Raw genomic sequence first — 19,314 nt, forward strand, 5'->3', positions numbered from 1 at the left:
GGCTGCACCAATGGGGTAGCTGATCATGAGCTGAACACTCGTCTCCTAGCCTATCAGAACTACTTCCCCTTTCCCTCTCTACCCTCTCCCCTCCCTATATAAGGAACCCATTTTAAAATAAACTTTGCAGCTTGATCAGAACTTTTGTCTTGCTGCCATTCTTCGCGCCTCTTGTCCCATCCCTTCTCATCCACGATAGGTTTGCCCGGGTTTCTGTCTGTTGCTCTGCAGGCCGGAGCAAGTGGCGCCCAGACGTGGGGCTCGATGCCGGCCTCCGTGGACCGCCGTCCCCATTAACCGCCGGCCCCGTTAACTGGTTCCCCGCACGGAGCACCGCGGACCACCCGACCGCGAGCCGACTCCTGGAAGTTCGTTCTTCGACGGCGGCATTACTCAGGTAAGACCCAATCATGGGACAAGCATCTTCACACAGTGAAAATGATCTCTTTATAAGTCAGTTAAAGGAATCTCTCAAGGTGCGCAGAATTCGGGTTCGCAAGAAAGACCTTGTCTCCTTTTTTAGTTTCATTTTTAAAACATGTCCATGGTTCCCCCAGGAAGGGTCTATTGACTCTCGTGTTTGGGGACGTGTTGGTGATTGTCTGAACGACTATTACCGTGTTTTTGGTCCTGAGACTATTCCGATCACCACTTTTAATTATTATAATTTAATAAGGGACGTCCTTACTAATCAGGGCGACTCCCCTGACATTCAACGCCTCTGCAAGGAGGGTCACAAAATTCTTATTAGCCACTCCCGACCTCCATCTAGACAAGCCCCTGTAACAATTACCACCTCTGAAAAGGCCTCCTCTCGCCCTCCCTCTAGGGCCCCTTCTACCTGCCCCTCGGTTGCAATTGACATTGGTTCAGATGATACAGGGCAGTCTTCACTGTACCCCAACCTTGCAACCCTTACGGACCCCCCCATTCAAAGTCCTCATTCTCGGGCGCATACTCCGCCCCAACATTTGCCCTTGCTTGCTAATTCTAAAACCTTGCATAACTCGGGTAGTCAGGATGATCAACTAGATCCCGCCGATCAAGCAGATCTGGAAGAGGCAGCTGCCCAATATAACAACCCTGATTGGCCCCAACTAACTAACACCCCGGCATTGCCACCTTTCCGGCCGCCGCCCTATGTTCCTACAGCAGTGCCCCCAGTGGCAGTCGCGGCTCCGGTCTTACATGCCCCCACACCAAGTGCTTTTGCCCCCTCCACAGCTCAAAATTTATCCAATAAAACCTCCATTCAAGAAACTGTAGTCATCCTCAAAGAAATCCAGACTTTAGCTTCAGAATTGTCCAATTTGGCCCTTCTACCTCCCGCGGGAGTTATGGCTTTTCCCGTTACTAGAAGTCAGGGACAGGTTAGCTCCAATACCACGGGCCGAGCGTCTCCTCACCCTGACACGCACACCATCCCTGAGGAGGAGGAAGCAGACTCCGGAGGATCTGACTCAGAGGATGAGGACGGTGAAAGCTCAGAGCCCACCGAGCCTACATACACCCATACCTATAAGCGGCTAAATTTAAAGACAATAGAAAAAATTAAATCTGCTGTTGCTAATTATGGTCCTACCGCCCGTTTACCGTGGCCCTAGTAGAAAATCTCTGTGAAAGATGGCTTACTCCTAGTGATTGGTTTTTCCTGTCCCGCGCTGCGCTCAGTGGAGGTGATTTTGTCCTTTGGAAGTCTGAATACGAGGAGACCGCTAAACACTTTGCAGAGCGCAACGCGCGCAAAGCCTCCTCCAAAGGGTGGACCCTTAAAAAATTCCTTGGCTCCAGCCCTTACCAAAGCAACGAAAAACAGGCCCAATTCCCCCCAGGGCTTTTAACCCAGATTCAGTCCGCAGGCCTAAAAGCCTGGAAGCGACTCCCCCAGAAAGGAGCGGCCACTACTTCCCTTGCAAAAATCAGACAAGGCCCAGATGAGTCATACAGTGATTTTGTAAGCCGTCTCCAGGAGGCGGCAGATCGCCTTTTTGGCTCCGGGGAAAGTGAGAGCTGCTTTGTAAAGCACCTAGCCTATGAAAATGCTAACCCCGCTTGCCAAAGTGCAATTCGGCCTTTTAGGCAGAAGGAGCTTTGCGACTATGTTCGCCTCTGCTCTGGTATTGGCTCTGCCCACGCTGTTGGCCTAGCCATAGGAGCTGCCCTCCAAAATCTTGCCCCCGCACAACTGCCTGGAGCCCAGGCCCGCCTTTGCTATAATTGTCACCAACCCGGCCATCTTTCAAGGAACTGCCCCCAAAAAATACAACCGCCTGCCCAACTGCCAACTCAACCTAATGCCCCACAAGCCAGCATTATAAAAAATTTAGGTCCCACAACAAAATGTCCCCGCTGCAAAAAAGGATTTCACTGGGCTTCAGAATGCCGTTCTCGATTAGACATTAATGGACAACCCATTATTAGGCAGGGAAACTTGAACAGGGGCCAGCCCCAGGGCCCCACTACCGGGATGAACTCCGGGGCTTCACAGTTCACCCCCCAATACCGCCAGCCAACCCCTGCCCTCCCAGTAATCAACCACGCCGCTACGTCGCAGACCTTTGGCGAGCAACAGCGGGCAGTGCAGGACTGGACCTCTGTACCACCACCGACACAATACTAACCACCCAAAATAGCCCTCTGACACTTCCAGTTGGAATATATGGACCCTTACCACCCCAGACATTCGGCCTCATATTAGGCAGAGCCAGCTCTACCCTCCAAGGGATCCAAGTTCTGCCCGGCATATTAGACAATGATTTTGAGGGAGAAATCCATATCATTCTCTCTACAACTAAAGATTTAGTCACCATCCCAAAGGGCACCAGACTAGCTCAAATAGTCATTCTCCCCCTCCAACAAATTAACTCCAATTTCCATAAGCCCTCCCGCGGGGCTAGTGCCCCTGGGTCTTCTGATGTCTACTGGGTTCAACAAATTTCTCAACAGCGGCCTACCCTGAGACTTAAATTAAATGGTAAGCCCTTTTCTGGCATTCTTGATACAGGGGCCGATGCCACCGTTATATCTTACACTCACTGGCCGAGAAACTGGCCGTTAACAACCGTTGCTACTCACCTGCGCGGTATTGGCCAGGCCACCAACCCCCAACAAAGTGCTCAAATGCTTAAGTGGGAAGACTCTGAAGGCAACAATGGTCACATTACCCCTTATGTCCTCCCCAATCTGCCAGTCAATCTCTGGGGAAGGGACATCCTCTCTCAAATGAAACTTGTCATGTGCAGTCCCAGCGATACTGTCATGACCCAAATGTTAAGCCAGGGGTATCTCCCCGGCCAAGGGTTGGGAAAAAATAATCAAGGAATCACCCAGCCCATTACTATCACCCCCAAAAAAGACAAAACAGGCCTGGGATTCCACCAAAATTTACCGTAGCGGCCATTGACATTCCTGTACCCCACGCTGATAAAATTTCCTGGAAAATTACAGACCCTGTGTGGGTTGATCAGTGGCCACTTACATATGAAAAAACCCTCGCTGCCATTGCGTTAGTACAGGAACAGCTCGCAGCAGGGCATGTTGAGCCTACAAATTCTCCATGGAACACTCCTATATTTATCATTAAGAAAAAATCAGGTAGCTGGCGCCTTTTACAGGATCTAAGAGCCGTTAATAAGGTAATGGTCCCCATGGGAGCCCTTCAGCCTGGTCTTCCTTCTCCTGTAGCCATTCCCCTAAACTATCACAAAATTGTTATTGACCTTAAGGATTGTTTCTTTACCATCCCCTTACACCCTGAAGACAGACCTTACTTTGCTTTTAGCGTCCCTCAAATCAACTTCCAGAGTCCTATGCCTCGTTATCAGTGGAAGGTTTTGCCACAGGGCATGGCCAACAGTCCCACACTGTGCCAAAAATTTGTTGCTGCCGCCATTGCCCCAGCAAGATCCCAGTGGCCAGAGGCCTATATCCTCCATTATATGGATGACATCCTTCTTGCTTGTAACAGCGCCGAAGCAGCCAAGGCCTGCTATGCTCACATTATATCCTGTCTTACTTCATATGGACTAAAAATTGCTCCAGACAAGGTACAAGTGTCTGAGCCATTTTCTTATTTGGGATTTGAGTTACACCATCAGCAAGTATTTACTCCCCGAGTCTGCTTAAAAACTAATCACTTAAAAACCCTTAACGATTTCCAAAAATTACTAGGGGACATTCAGTGGCTTCGACCCTATTTAAAATTGCCCATCAGTGCCCTTGTTCCCCTTAACAATATTCTAAAGGGCGATCCAAATCCTTTATCGGCTCGAGCGCTAACCCCAGAAGCAGAGCAATCCCTAGCCCTCATCAACAAGGCCATCCAAAATCAAAGTGTTCAACAAATTTCATATAACCTTCCCCTAGTACTCCTCTTGCTCCCAACTCCCCATACACCCACCGCGGTGTTTTGGCAACCACACAGTACAGACCCTACTAAATACGGAAGCCCCCTCCTTTGGCTCCATCTACCTGCCTCCCCATCAAAGGTCTTACTCACCTACCCTTCGCTCCTCGCCATGTTAATTATTAAGGGTCGGTACACTGGCCGCCAACTGTTTGGCAGGGACCCCCACTCTATAATCATTCCATACACCCAGGATCAATTAACCTGGCTCCTGCAAACCTCTGACGAATGGGCCATTGCATTATCCTCCTTCACAGGAGACATAGACAATCATTACCCCAGTGACCCTGTTATCCAATTTGCCAAGCTTCACCAGTTCATATTGCCCAAGATCACAAAATCTGCCCCAATTCCTCAAGCCACGCTAGTTTTCACTGATGGATCCTCAAACGGAATTGCTGCATACGTTATTGATAATCAACCCATCTCAATAAAATCCCCCTACCTGTCAACTCAACTTGTTGAGCTCTATGCTATTCTCCAGGTGTTCACAGTTCTAGCCCACCAACCGTTTAACTTGTACACTGACAGTGCGTATATTGCTCAATCAGTCCCTCTTTTGGAGACAGTCCCCTTTATCAAATCCTCAACCAATGCTACCCCCTTATTTTCTAAACTACAACAGCTAATTTTAAACAGACAACACCCTTTCTTTATCGGACATCTTCGGGCCCATCTAAATCTTCCAGGACCCCTAGCTAAAGGCAATGCCTTAGCCGATGCTGCCACACAGGTTTTTCCCATTCTGAGTGACTCAATACATGACGCTACCCAGGCTCACACCCTACATCACCTCAACGCACACACCCTTCGCCTACTCTATAAAATCACCAGAGAACAGGCTAGAGATATTGTAAAAGCCTGCAAACAGTGTGTCATAGCCACCCCTGTACCCCATCTAGGGGTAAACCCTCGTGGTTTAGTCCCCAATGCCATCTGGCAAATGGATGTCACTCATTTTGCCCCTTTTGGAAAACAAAAATTTGTTCATGTTACTGTTGACACCTTCAGCGGTTTCATCTTGGCCACTCCCCAAACAGGTGAAGCATCAAAAAATGTTATATCTCATGTTATCCACTGTCTTGCTACCATAGGAAAACCACACACCATTAAAACAGACAATGGCCCGGGATATACTGGAAAAAACTTCCAAGACTTTTGCCAAAAACTCCAAATCAAACATGTTACTGGTATACCGTACAACCCCCAGCGTCAAGGAGTAGTTGAACGAGCTCATCAAACATTAAAAAATGCTCTAAATCGCTTAGCCCGCTCCCCCCTTGGGTTTTCCATGCAACAACCCAGAAACCTTCTTAGTCATGCCCTATTTCAACTAAATTTTCTACAGCTTGACAGTCAAGGTCGCTCAGCAGCTGACCGTCTATGGCATCCCCAAACTTCTCAGCAACATGCTACGGTTATGTGGCGTGACCCTCTCACCAGTGTTTGGAAGGGCCCTGACCCTGTCCTCATATGGGGGCGAGGCTCAGCCTGCATATACGATCAAAAGGAGGATGGCCCCCGCTGGCTCCCTGAGCGACTAATTAGACACGTCAATAATCAAATAGCCCCCTTATGTGACAGGCCTAGTAATCCAAGCACAGCCCCAGGGCCAAAAGACTCGCCTTGAGGAGCCCCTTTTTTTTCCAGAAAAAAAAAATGCTCTACATCCTCATCCTCCTACTGCACCCACGCCTCTGCCCAGTCACAAAGGGAGGACTTGGAAAGCCATCCGGAGACGTCTACACTGCCCTCTTTGGAGCGCCATGTGACTGTAAAGGGGGGACTCAGACCAATAATTACGCCACCCCAACTTACACTCAGGTAACAGATTGTGGGGACAAAAATGCCTATCTTACCTATGACACCAATTGGAATGGAGTATCTTCACCTAAGTGGCTTTGTGTGCGCAAGCCTCCTAGTATACCGGTCATTAATGGCCGCCCAGGCCCGTGCCCAAGCGAGTGCAGAGGCAACATTGAACCCCAGATGCACTCCTCCTGCTATTCTAGTTTCTCACAGTGTACTCTTGACAATAATACTTATTTTACTGCCATTCTACAAAGAACAATGGGCCCCTCAGAAACCAATCCTGTCACCAGCGGCCTACAACCTCATGGGGTCCTCCAGGCCGGATGCGAGGGCGAGGTTGGAAAATCTGTTTGTTGGAATCAGCAAGCCCCTATTCACGTCTCCGACGGTGGCGGACCCCAAGATGCTGTGAGAGAGCTTTATGTACAAAAACAAATAGAGCTTATTATTCAAAGCCAATTCCCTAAGTTATCCTACCACCCCCTAGCTCGCTCAAAACCAAGAGGACCTGACATTGATGCGCAAATGCTTGATATTCTGTCAGCCACCCACCAGGCCCTCAATATCTCCAACCCCAGCCTAGCCCAAAATTGCTGGTTATGCTTAAATCAAGGTACCTCCATGCCCCTAGCCTTCCCTGTCAATATATCTAGTTTTAATGCCTCACAAAATAATTGCACCCCCAGCTTACCCTTTAGAGTCCAGCCCATGCCTTCCCAAGTATACCCTTGCTTCTTTAAAGGTGCACAAAACAACAGCTTTGATATTCCGGTTGGCGTTGCCAACTTTGTAAACTGCTCCAGTAGTTCCAACCACAGTGAGGCCCTTTGCCCTGGCCCAGGCCAAGCTTTTGTTTGCGGCAACAACCTCGCCTTTACTGCTCTGCCTGCAAACTGGACAGGGTCATGTGTGTTAGCCGCCCTCCTGCCAGATATAGACATTATTTCTGGTGATGACCCTGTCCCTGTCCCTACCTTTGACTATATTGCAGGGCGGCAGAAACGAGCCGTTACACTGATTCCCCTGCTAGTAGGATTGGGTGTCTCTGCAGCAGTCGCTACCGGTACAGCAGGACTCGGGGTGGCTGTTCAATCTTACACAAAACTTTCCCATCAACTTATTAATGACGTCCAAGCCTTGTCTAGCACCATCAATGACTTACAGGACCAACTAGATTCCCTAGCCGAAGTAGTCCTACAAAACAGAAGAGGCTTAGACCTACTCACTGCAGAACAGGGAGGTATCTGTTTGGCTCTACAGGAACGTTGCTGCTTTTATGCCAACAAGTCAGGAATTGTCCGAGATAAAATAAAAAATCTACAAGAAGACCTCGAACGAAGACGCAAGGCACTTGCAGATAATCCCTTCCTCACCGGCCTCAATGGACTTCTCCCTTACCTCCTCCCCTTCCTTGGACCCTTATTCGCTATCATCCTGTTCTTCTCTTTTGCCCCCTGGATCCTAAGACGAGTAACAGTGCTAATCAGGAATCAGCTTAATTCCCTACTGGGAAAGCCCATACAAATCCACTATCACCAACTAGCAACGCGTGATCTAGAATATGGCAGACTGTAGCCGGTTCCCCTCCTACGGGAGCAGCATACCGCTCGACACTATGCTTTACGAAGGTAATGGACACCGCTAGGTGCAAGGCAAGGCACTGCAAGGAGAGGCCTTACTAAGGCTACTGTCGAGTCTCCTGAGAGGTAAGCTGGCTTGCATAGAGGTTGGTACTCAAAAAATCCTCTCCTCCCAAAAAGGTACCTGCAAGCCTGAAAATTAAGGCTCAGGAGGAGCACAGCCTCTACCTCCCCTAGCTGGTTAAGGTCCGCCTCCTCCTTTTTTTTTAAAAGAAAAAGGGAGGAGATGTTGGGAACCCAGGCTAAGCTGATGCAATTGGAACAAGAAGTTGCATCAGCCCTCCCCGCCAGGAGCATGCCCCGGGCGTAGAGCCTGATCACGCACAGAGCATGCATGCGGGCCACCAATGAAGGACCTGATCACGTGCAGAACATGCATGGCTGCACCAATGGGGTAGCTGATCATGAGCTGAACACTCGTCTCCTAGCCTATCAGAACTACTTCCCCTTTCCCTCTCTACCCTCTCCCCTCCCTATATAAGGAACCCATTTTAAAATAAACTTTGCAGCTTGATCAGAACTTTTGTCTTGCTGCCATTCTTCGCGCCTCTTGTCCCATCCCTTCTCATCCACGATAGGTTTGCCCGGGTTTCTGTCTGTTGCTCTGCAGGCCGGAGCATAACAATAGTAAATTATTCTCTATAAATAATTACTTTAAAAGCAAATAAGTTACATTCTCCAATAAAAAGATATAGAGTGGCTGAATGAATTTTAAAAAAGCAAAATCTAACTATATGTTGAGTCTGACTGGCAGACTTAACTGAAAGACAGATGAAAAATGTACACTGACACAGACTTGCTAGTCAGTGTGGCCAGGAGACCTCTCCCAGAGTCAGGAGTGGCCCTTGTAAGCCAGTGGCCTTTGCATTAATTTAATACAGATTAAATGACAAAGATCTCAAGTAAATACCATTAGAGGGTAATTAACATTTCTGACCCTCTGAGTCGAGAGCAGTCATGTGCCAGTGGATGATCAAAGGTCAGTCTTGGGACCACATGAGTAAACAAGCTGTTTTGGTAAACTCCTCTACAGTCCCTTGATATTTGCTTTTTACTCTTAGTTCAAGGTAACAGGATTAGGCTGCTTTCAGCCATAACCTTCTTCCAAGGCTTTTGTAAAACCTCCTGGCCTTACAAGAAGGTTTGCGTTTTCTAAAATTTCTCCCACCATGCTGATCGATCTCCTGCAACTATATACTGTCTACAAGAGACTCACTTTACATTTAAGACACACTTAAGCTGAAAATGAAGAGATGGAAAAAGACATTTTATGCAAATGGTAAACAAAATAGAGCAGGAGTCGTTATACAAAATAGACATTATTAAAAACTGTCGTAAGAGACAAAGAAGGACATTATATAATGATAAAAGTGCCAATTAACAGAAAAATATAACAATAAATATATATGCAGACAGCATTAGAGCACTTAATATTTAAAGGAAATATCGACAGAACTAATGGTAGAAATGGAGTGCAATGCCCCACTTTAAAAAATAGATCAAAGATTCAGATAGAAAATCAGTAAGGAAACACTATACTTGAGCAACACTACAGACTAACAGGACAGTTACAGAACATTCTACCCAACACAGGAGAATACATATGCTTCTCAAATTCACATGGAATGCTTTCCAAGATAGATCATGTCAGATCACAGATAAGACTTAACAAATTTAAGAGTATTGAAATTACACCAGGTATCTTTTCTGATCCCAACAAAACAAAATTAGAAATTAGCAGCAGAAAGAAGACTGGACATTTTACAATATGTAAATATTAATCAACATTCTTGAACAACCAATGAGTCAAAGAAAAAAATAAAAAGAGAAATTAGAAATTATCTTGAGGCAAACGAAAAAAAGAAACAACATATCAAAACTTATGGTATGCAGCAAAAGCAGTGCTAACATGGAAGTGTATAGTGATAAAACCTGCACTGAAAAAATATGTTATATATAATATAATATATAATTATATTATATATTAGAATATTGATATGGTTTGGCTGTATCACCACTCAAATCTCATCTGAAATCATAGTACCCATTATCCCCACATGTTGTGGGAGGGACACAGTGGGAGAGGGTCATTGAATCATAAAGGTGGTTACCTCCATTCCGTTCTCATGATAGTGAGTGAGTTCTCACGAGATCTGATGATTTCATAAGGGGGCTTTTTCCCCACTTTGCTCTGTACTTCTTCTTGATGCCACCATGTGAAGAAGGACCTATTTATCTCCCCTTCCACCATGATTTTAAGTTTCCTGAGGTCTCTCCAGCCCTGTGGAACTGTGAGTCAATGAAACCTCTTTCCTTTATAAGTTACCCAGTCTTGGGTATTTCCTCATAGCAGCATGAGAATGGACTAATACAAATGTATAAGACATAATATATAACATAATAATGTATATTTTATATAACTACATACCATTATATTTTATATAATATATATACACATACACACAAACTAACTCCGTACTTCAACAGAAGAGAAAAAGAACAAACTAAGGCTAAAGTTGCCATAAGAAAAGAAATAATGAAGATTAGAGTACACATCTGAAAAAAATATAGAATAAAAAAATAGAAAAAATTCAACCAAAGCGTTATTTTCTACAAAAACAACTAAAATTGACAAACCTCTAACTAGACTGAGATTAAAAGGAAAGAAAACTTAAGTAAATAACTACAACTCAACAGCCAAAAAACTGATCTTAAAATGTGCAAAAGACTTGAATAGATATTACTTCAAAAAATATATAAAAATGGCCACAGATTAATGAATAAATGCTCAACATCACTAATCAGGGAAATGCAAATCAAGGTCACAATGAAATGCCATCTCACATCTGTTAGGATGACTATAATTTAAAAAATAACCAAATGTAGTAAGTGTTGGCAAGGATGTGGAGAAACTGGTACACTTCTATACTGTTAGTTGAAATGTAAAATGGTGCAGCCAGTATAGAAAACAGCAGAAAAAATTATTGAAAAGTTAAAAATAGAATTACAATATGCTTCAGCAATCCCACTTCTGGGTATTTTTTCAAAAGAATTGAAATCAGAATTTTGAAGAAGAAATATTTACACTCCTATGTTCATTGTAGCATTAAAACTGGAGTCAACCTAAATATTCATTGTTGAATACTGGATAAATAAAATGTGGTATGCATATACAATGGAATATTATTAAGCCATTAAAAAGTAAGGGCTCCTACCATATGTGACAACATGAATAAACTTGAAGTATATTATGCTAAGTGAAGTAAACCAGATATGGAAGGGCAAAGCCATATAACTCTACTTATATGAATATTTAAAATAATCAAAATCTTAAAAAATAGAAAGTAGAATGGTGATTGCTATGGACAGGGGGAAGCAGGCTATATAAAGCTGCTATTCAGCAGGTATAAAGTATTAGTTATGCAAAATAAATTCTATAAATCTGCTATTTAACATCACGTCTGTAGTTAACAATGTTGTATTGAACACTTCAAAATTTGTTAAGATAATAGATTTCATGTTACATGTTCTTACCACAATTTTTTTTTAAAGTTATGTGTAACAGTGCCATATCTTGCAGGTAAAGAATAAAAGATCCTAGTATGTTAAAGCTCAATTTTTATAGTGTACTGAAGGTCCCTCAAGAAAATGGTCCAAAAAAAAGAGAGAGAGAGAGAGAAAATTCAGCAGGAAAGTGAGACTTGTTGCAGTCTTTTGATAATATAAAGGTCATCATGAACTTTGGCTGCAGTCTGGGAGCAATAACTCCCAGTAAATTAACAAAACATAATTAGATGAGAATGAGCCACAGGCATGCTGTAACTCAGATATTTCTGAAGTGCCCTGAAGGGGCATTATTATGTGCATGTCCAGGAATCAGAGGCCATCTGGAGGACACTGAAAGCTCTATGGAATATGAGCTGGTCATATAGTTTGCTTCAGTGACTTATTTAAAATAAAAATGAAAGTATAAACATGCCAATCCTCACCACAACTTATAACTCAATAGTTTCCCATTGCATCTACAAAAGCGGTTAAACACCTCTCCTGCCTGTGAGGTCCCACATGATTTTTCCCCTATCTACCTCTGCAGCCAAGATCTTAGCAGTATAGCCATGCTGGCCTCTTTTCAGTCTCACAGTGGGGCTATTTCATTGGTCACAAGGTATTTGCTTATGCTATCCTGTGAATGGATGCAGGGGTTCAGTCATGGTGGTAGGAACAATTGTAAGATACATTATAAAGGAAGTTATAGAAGATAGTCACAGACCTTCTTCCAAGGCTGGAAGGTTTTGTAAATGCCTCAGGATAGAATTATGGTTGAAGGCAGCCTATCCTCTTTGAACTAACAGCAAGAGTAAATAACAAAGGAATGCAAAGGAGTTTATTTAAATTGCTTGTTGTCCTAAGACCAACCCTTTGCCCATCTGTGCTTGAGTGCCTCCTACTGAGGGGGTTGGCGAAGTTTATTACCCACAAATGGTATTTGCTTTTGGCCTCAGAACCTGGCCCTCAATCTTGACCCTCTAGCAGTGTTGACTCAAAGCCTTTGTCATTTAATATGTGCTGAATAATGGCCAGGAAGTCCAGCGAGTTAAGGCCGATGGCCGTGAACTCCTTTGGGTAAATGGCCCGGACACCAGAGCGCACTCTTTCACTGTATTACGTGTCTGAGTGAATTTCTCTGTTGTGCAGTCAGGGTTTGCCTGTCAGACCCCAACAAGTGGACAGCATTTCCCAGTTTTCCCATACAACTTGCAAACTTCATCGCAAAACACTAAAAACACATTCCCTGAGTTCCCGTCCTAAAATTAGGTCAGATTCCTCGTTTTCAGCTCTCATGGCACCCTGGACCTCTCATTTCAAGCTTCCATATTATTTATAACACTTAAAAGATTTTATTTTTTGTGTGATGATTTGATTAGAACTATCTCATCTTCTTGACAGTAAACTCTATGAAAGCAAAGACTGTCAGATTTGCACATTACTTAAGATTTATTGTGTCTCTTTGTCTACATGACTATGGGTATAATGTGGTCCTAAACACATCAATAAATATTGGCGGTTATTAGGTATTTCTATAATTTTTAAAAAGGTGTTTATTTTTTAAATCATCTGGACAGCTTTATCAAAGCTTAGATTCCTAGGCCTTATCATAAGACATAATGATTCAGTTGGTTTTAGTGTTGCCTGGGCAGCTATAGTTTGTTAAAAGACCAAAAATGATTCCAGTATCATGAAAGTGTGAGGATCATTGAGCCAAATGGAAAGGTAAATATAAGTAAATATTTATGCACTATCAAGAAAGCACTGGACTTTCTAAATATAACACTAAAGACAGGAATTTTCTGTTTGAGTGATCTGTCATCCAGACAATGAAACTGGGGCACTGCAGAGGAATTGCAGAGGAATTGCAGAGGAAAGACTGACTGATTTGACTCCATAAAATATTAGCCTTTCATATCAAAAAATTTTAAGGAAAAAATTTAAAAGATGAAATCTATGAAAGTATTTACAACGTATATGTTGATAGATTTTTATTCTTTATAAAGATCTTTTAGAGGAGGCAAAGCAAGATGACCATATAGAGCCCTCCAAGATAGTCCCCACAGGAATATCAAATTGAAAAACTATCCATGCACAAAAGCACCTCTACAAGAGTTTAAAAATCAGGTGTGAGATCACAGTAACTGTTTTGAGGATAATAACAAGAAAAGGCATATTGAAGAAGATAGAAAGTCTCTCATGGGCCTACACCACTGTTCCTCAACCCCAGGCAGGGAAGCATGAAGAGAGAACTTGTGTGCAGGTGGAGGGGAGAGGGACATGAGTGTTAGACTTGGCTCTGGAATTCAGTGCTGGCTCTGTGACAGTGGAACTCCGCAGCCATTTATTCCAGGTCAGTTCTTACAGAGAGAACTTTTAAGACTTGCCCCAAGGCAGAGGAAAATCCATTCCCCTGGTTGGGGGAACTCAAGTCCCAGACTGCTTCACCACCGACTGACTAAAGTAGTCTGAGGGACCCAAATACATTTTAATGGCAGCCAACCATATTAAACAAAGGGGACACTTGGGCAAGCCCTGGTGTTGCACTGGTTTAAGAGGTTGTAAATTCAGGGTGTGAACCAGTGCAACACCAGCTGGTGCAGCCACAAGGGTGCACAGGTTACTCCTCTCTCAGTTCCTAAAAGTGCACCAGAGAGACCCCTTCTGCTTGGGGGAAGAAGAGGAAAGGGTACAGGGGCCTTGCAACCTAGCGCCAGCCCTGCTCCAGTAAAATACAGCACAAGGTAGAATCCTGAAGCATCGGATTGCAGACCATTGCTCCCACATGGCACTTTTAGATCTACCCCGGATCTAGAGGTAGGAAATGTGAAAAAGATATAAATTGACACAACACAAAATCAAAAAGTTGGAAGACAAATTATAGAGTTACTTAGTTTTTGCTTTGTCTTATTCTTTCTTTTTTTTTTTCCTTTATAATCAAAGAGAAGGTGTTACAAATTTTAAATGACTTGTTGTAACTATAAGATGGTTTTTCAATAAGCCTCATGGTAACAGAAAGCAAAAACCTATACTAGATACATTAAAAATAAAAGGCAAGGAATGAAAACATACTACCCAAAAGAATCACTTAGCCACAAAGGAAGACAGTCAGAAAAGAAGACTGGAGTTACAAAACAAGAAAGAGAATAACAAAATGGTACTATTAAGGCCTTACCTATCAATAACATTGACGGTAAATAGAATAAATTTCTTATTCAAAGACATAAAGTAACTGAATGGTTAAAAAAAAACAACCCTAAAACCCTCAGCTATCTACTGCCTACAGGAAACTCATTTCATCTATAAAGAAACATAGATTAAAAGTGAAGAGATGGAAAAAGATATTTTGTGCAAACGGAAACCAAAAGACGGCAGGAATACTTATGTAAGATATAATAGATTTTAAATTAAGAATAGTAAAAAGAGATAAATAAGGCCAATATATAATGATAAATGGATAAATAAGCAAAAAGATGTAACAATTGTAAATATATTTGCGATCAACATTGGAGTACCCAAACATATAAAACAAATATTGAAAGACCTAAAGTGAGAGACAGACTGTAATACAATAATGTAAGATACTTCGATGCCCCACTTTCATTTTCTAGATGACAGAGCATCCAGGCAGAAAATCAGCAAGGAAACATTGAAATTAAACTATACTTTATACAAATGGACCTAACTGACATTTACAGTACATGTCATCCAACTGCTGCAGCATTCACATCTTTATCATCAGCACATGGATCACTGTCCATTATAGACCACATGCTAGGCCACAAAACAAAGCTCAATAAATTAAAAAAATTGAAATGCTATCAAATATTGTCTGTGACCACAATGGAATAAAACTAGAAATCAATAACAGGAAGAACTTTGGAAACTGCATAAAAACATACAAATTAAAAAAACTACTCCTGAATGAACAAGGAATCAATGAGTAAAAATTTTTTTAATATTTTAAAAATTTCTTAAAGCAAAAACAGAAACACAACATACTTCAAGGTATAGCAAACACAGCCTTAAGAGGGAGGTTTACAGCAACAAACATTTACATAAAAAGTGGAAAGACTTTAAATAAATAAAACCATGCACCTCAAAGAACTAGAAAAGCAAGAATAAACCAAACACAGAATTCATAGAAAGAAATAACAAACATCAGAGAATACATAAATGAAATTGAAACTAAATAACAGTACAAAGGAGCAACAAGTCTGAACAGACCAGTAAGAGGGAACCAGATTAAAGCAGTAATTAAAAACCCCTTTCCCCAAAATTCTCCAAACAACAACAAATCCCAGGACCTGATCACTACACTGCTGAATTCTACCAAACATCTGAAAACCTAATACCAACTTTCCAACTCTTTCACATTATTGAAGAAAATGAAATACTTTCAAATGCATTCTACAAGGCCAATATTACCCTGATACCAAAGCCAGACAATGACACACTGAAAAAAACAAAACCACATGTCAATATTCCAATGGACACAGATACAAAAATCCTTAACAGAACGCTAACAAACCAAATTCAAGAACATATTCTAAAAAATTACTCGGCATTGATGAAGTGGGGTTCATCCCAGGGATGCAAGAATGGATCAACATGCACAAATTAATAAACATAATACCTCACATTAACAAAATGAAGGACAAAAAGCATATGATAATTTCAATAGGTGCCAAAGAAACATTCAATGAAATATGAAATCCTTTCTCAATTATCAATAAAAAAATCTTAACAAACTGTGTATAGAAGGAACATCTCCCAAAACAATGAAGGCCATATATGACAAACCAACAACATTGTACTGAACAGCAACAAAAAACTTGACAACCTTTCCTCTAAGATCTGGAATGGGACAAGGATACATACTTGCACTATTTTATTCAACATAGTACTAGAAATCCTAACCAGGGCAATTAGATAAGAGAAAGAAATAAAAGGCATACAAAAAGGAAACAAGAAGTTAAACTGTTTGTGGATAACATGTTCTTATATTTAGAAAAACCTAAAGACTCCACCAAAAACTATTTGAAGTAATATATTCGGTAAGTTTGCAGGATACAAAATCAACATAGAAAAATTAGTAGCATTTCTATATGTCAATTGGGAACAATTTGAAAAGAAATAAAGAGAACAAAAAAAAATCCATTCATAATATTTAAAAAATACCTGGAAATAAACTTAACCGAAAAAGTGACAGAACTCTCTAATTCAAATTATAAAACATTGATAAAGAAAATTGAAAATGATACCTCAAAATGAAAAGATAAACGATGCTCATAATTGGAAGAATTGATATTGTTAAAATATCCATACTACTCAAAATGATATACAGATTCAATACAATGTTTATCAAAATATCAATAATATTCTTCATAGAAATAGAAAAAAAAATCCTAAAACTCATATGAAACCATAAAAAGTTCTGAACAGCCAAAGAAATGCTTAGAAAAAAGAACAAAGCTGTAGGCATCACATGGCTGGACTTCAAAGTATATTACAAAGCTGTAGTAACCAAAACAACATGTTAGTGGCATGAAAACAGACACACAGATCAATGGAACAGAATAAACCTCAAAATAAAATCACACATTTATAGCCCACTCATTTTTGACAAAGGTGCCAAAAATGTGCAATGAGGAAAGAACAGTTTCTTCAATCAGTGGTGCAGGCCAAACAATATTCATATACAGAAGAATGAAATCAAACCTGTATCTCTCATTATATACAAAAATAAAATAAAAAATGGATTAAAGGCTGAAATCTAAGACCAGAAACTATGAAACTACTAGAAGATACCTTTGAAGAAACAGTTTAGAACATTGGTCTGGGCAAAAGTTTTTTTTAGTAAGGCCTCAGAAGCATAGACGACAGAAACAAAAATAGGTAAATGGGACTTAAACTAAAAAGCTTCTTCACAGCAAAGAAAACAACACAGAGAAGAAAAAACACACTGGATGAGAGAAAATATTTTAAAAACTATCCATCCAACATAGGATTAATAACCAGAATATATAAAGAACTCAAACAACTCAATAGCAAAATAATAGTAATAATATAATTTTAAAATTTTCAAAAGGTATTCTGGGAAACCATCCCCCAACTTTCTCTGAGGCAACCACTGACACTGCTGTCTACCAGGCTGGAGACTGATGGGGAGCCTGGGAGCTGTTATGCTCCCCCAGGACAGGTTCCACTGCCATTGCTGTGGTACCAAGGCACATTCAGATTACATATCCCATGTCTGCCAGTCTCCCCTGAAGCTGCCTTCCTGGCAGTTCCTATGGAGAGAGGCCCACCTTTCCCGGTGGCAGGCCCAAAACATATGCATCATTGTCCTGCAAGTGTTCTGCTGGCAAACAGGGAGCAATCCATCCTTCCCTATCACAACCAATGCTAGCGTCAGAAGGCAGAGAAGTCCACTGGCCTGATCTTGTATCCAGGACTTAAGTATACCATTCCGGTTCATGGAGATGAGATTTGTCATCTGATCTCTAGCAAGTGAGGAGGCTCCATCATCAGGACTCAGAGAAGAGTGTGGCATCATGCTGCAGAGCGGGAGCATGGCAGGTCCAAACTGGGGAGGGTATGGTCTGAGAGCTGTGGTTTCTGCCCCAGGAAGACTCACAGGCTGGGGTGGCTTCACCATCCGAACCAAGACTGGTGGAAACTAGCCTAACCCATTTGTCCTGCTGCCAGAGCCAGAAACTAGAGGGAGACCTACTGAGTTGGGGCTGCAGGAGCTGGGCTTGTCCTATTGCTAGGTTACAGACTCCAGGGTACCCTTCTATCCCATGCAGGTCCCTTAGAGCAGAAGCTCCTCCACCCCTCCCTGTAGGGTTGAATGCAACCTGAGAGCTGTCCCTTGACCTTCACTAGGACTGACACTTGTCCTACCTTAGGGAGCCAGGTCATGGTCTTGCCCAACCCATCCTTGCTCAGCTTTGTCCCCTCCAACTGCCTCAGTGGCAGAGCATAGTATGGTGACTGCTGGGAATTTCCTCGCTTGCTTACTGCTTAGGATACTTGGGTACTTCTGTTTAACAAAGGCCAAGCAAAAATCCCACTGCCACTACCACAGCTGACCTTCTCCTGCAAGCACTACCTACTGGCTGTGAGGTCAGCCTGCAAAGCCCATTACAATTTCTACTAACACAACTGCACAGTGCTCAGTTGGCTCTTATCAGCAAGCACCATCTACTGGCCTGGAGATCAAACGATACCGCCAATGTGTTACCTCCTGACAGAAGTGCACAGTACAGTGAAATGAGATAAAGTTTCTAAGACCTCTACCTCCTGTTTCTGAAGGATGCAATGAACCTGCTCACATGTCCAGTATACTGCTACTACAACCTAGAGACAACCATCATTTTACACACCCACTACACTAAGGTTATCTGTAACCAAGGAATTCTACAGAGTCTTGGCCCCCTAACAGCACTCAGAAGAAAACTAAAGGACCCTACTTAACATATACTACCATCACAACCTCAAGGAGTGGGAGTCTCATCCAAATGAAAGTAAATTCAAAAGAAAGAAGTGACAGCTTCTTTAGACGAGAAGGAACCAGTGTAAGAACCCTGGAACCATGAAAAAACAGCACTGCTACATGCCCCCCTCTCCCCCGAACCCACCAAAGGATCACATTAGTTCTCTAGCAATGGATCCTAACCAAAATGAAAATTTTAAATTGACAGATAGAAAACTCAAAATATGTATTATAAGAATGCTCAATGAGATCCGAGAGAAACTTGAAAATCAACATAAAGAAACAAGAAAAATAATTTAGTATTTTTACACACACACACACACACACACACACACACACACACACTTGAACATTTTTCAGCCATAAAGAATTAAATCCTGTCATTTGCAGCAGTGTGAATGGAATTGAAT

General features: G+C 42.2%; 1 protein-coding gene across 1 annotated transcript; it reads left to right on the top strand.

Annotated features, from left to right (window-relative positions):
• Window positions 1-314: 314 nt before the first annotated feature.
• On the top strand, window positions 315-8,019 carry LOC141580852 (syncytin-1-like). Its single transcript, XM_074384004.1, has 2 exons — window positions 315-397; window positions 6,056-8,019. The coding sequence occupies exon 2, from the start codon at window positions 6,065-6,067 to the stop codon at window positions 7,790-7,792; it is 1,728 nt and encodes a 575-aa protein (XP_074240105.1). The 5' UTR covers window positions 315-397; window positions 6,056-6,064; the 3' UTR covers window positions 7,793-8,019.
• Window positions 8,020-19,314: the final 11,295 nt, after the last annotated feature.

This window comes from Saimiri boliviensis, chromosome 13, assembly GCF_048565385.1.
Source record: "Saimiri boliviensis isolate mSaiBol1 chromosome 13, mSaiBol1.pri, whole genome shotgun sequence".
Taxonomy (NCBI): domain Eukaryota; kingdom Metazoa; phylum Chordata; class Mammalia; order Primates; family Cebidae; genus Saimiri; species Saimiri boliviensis.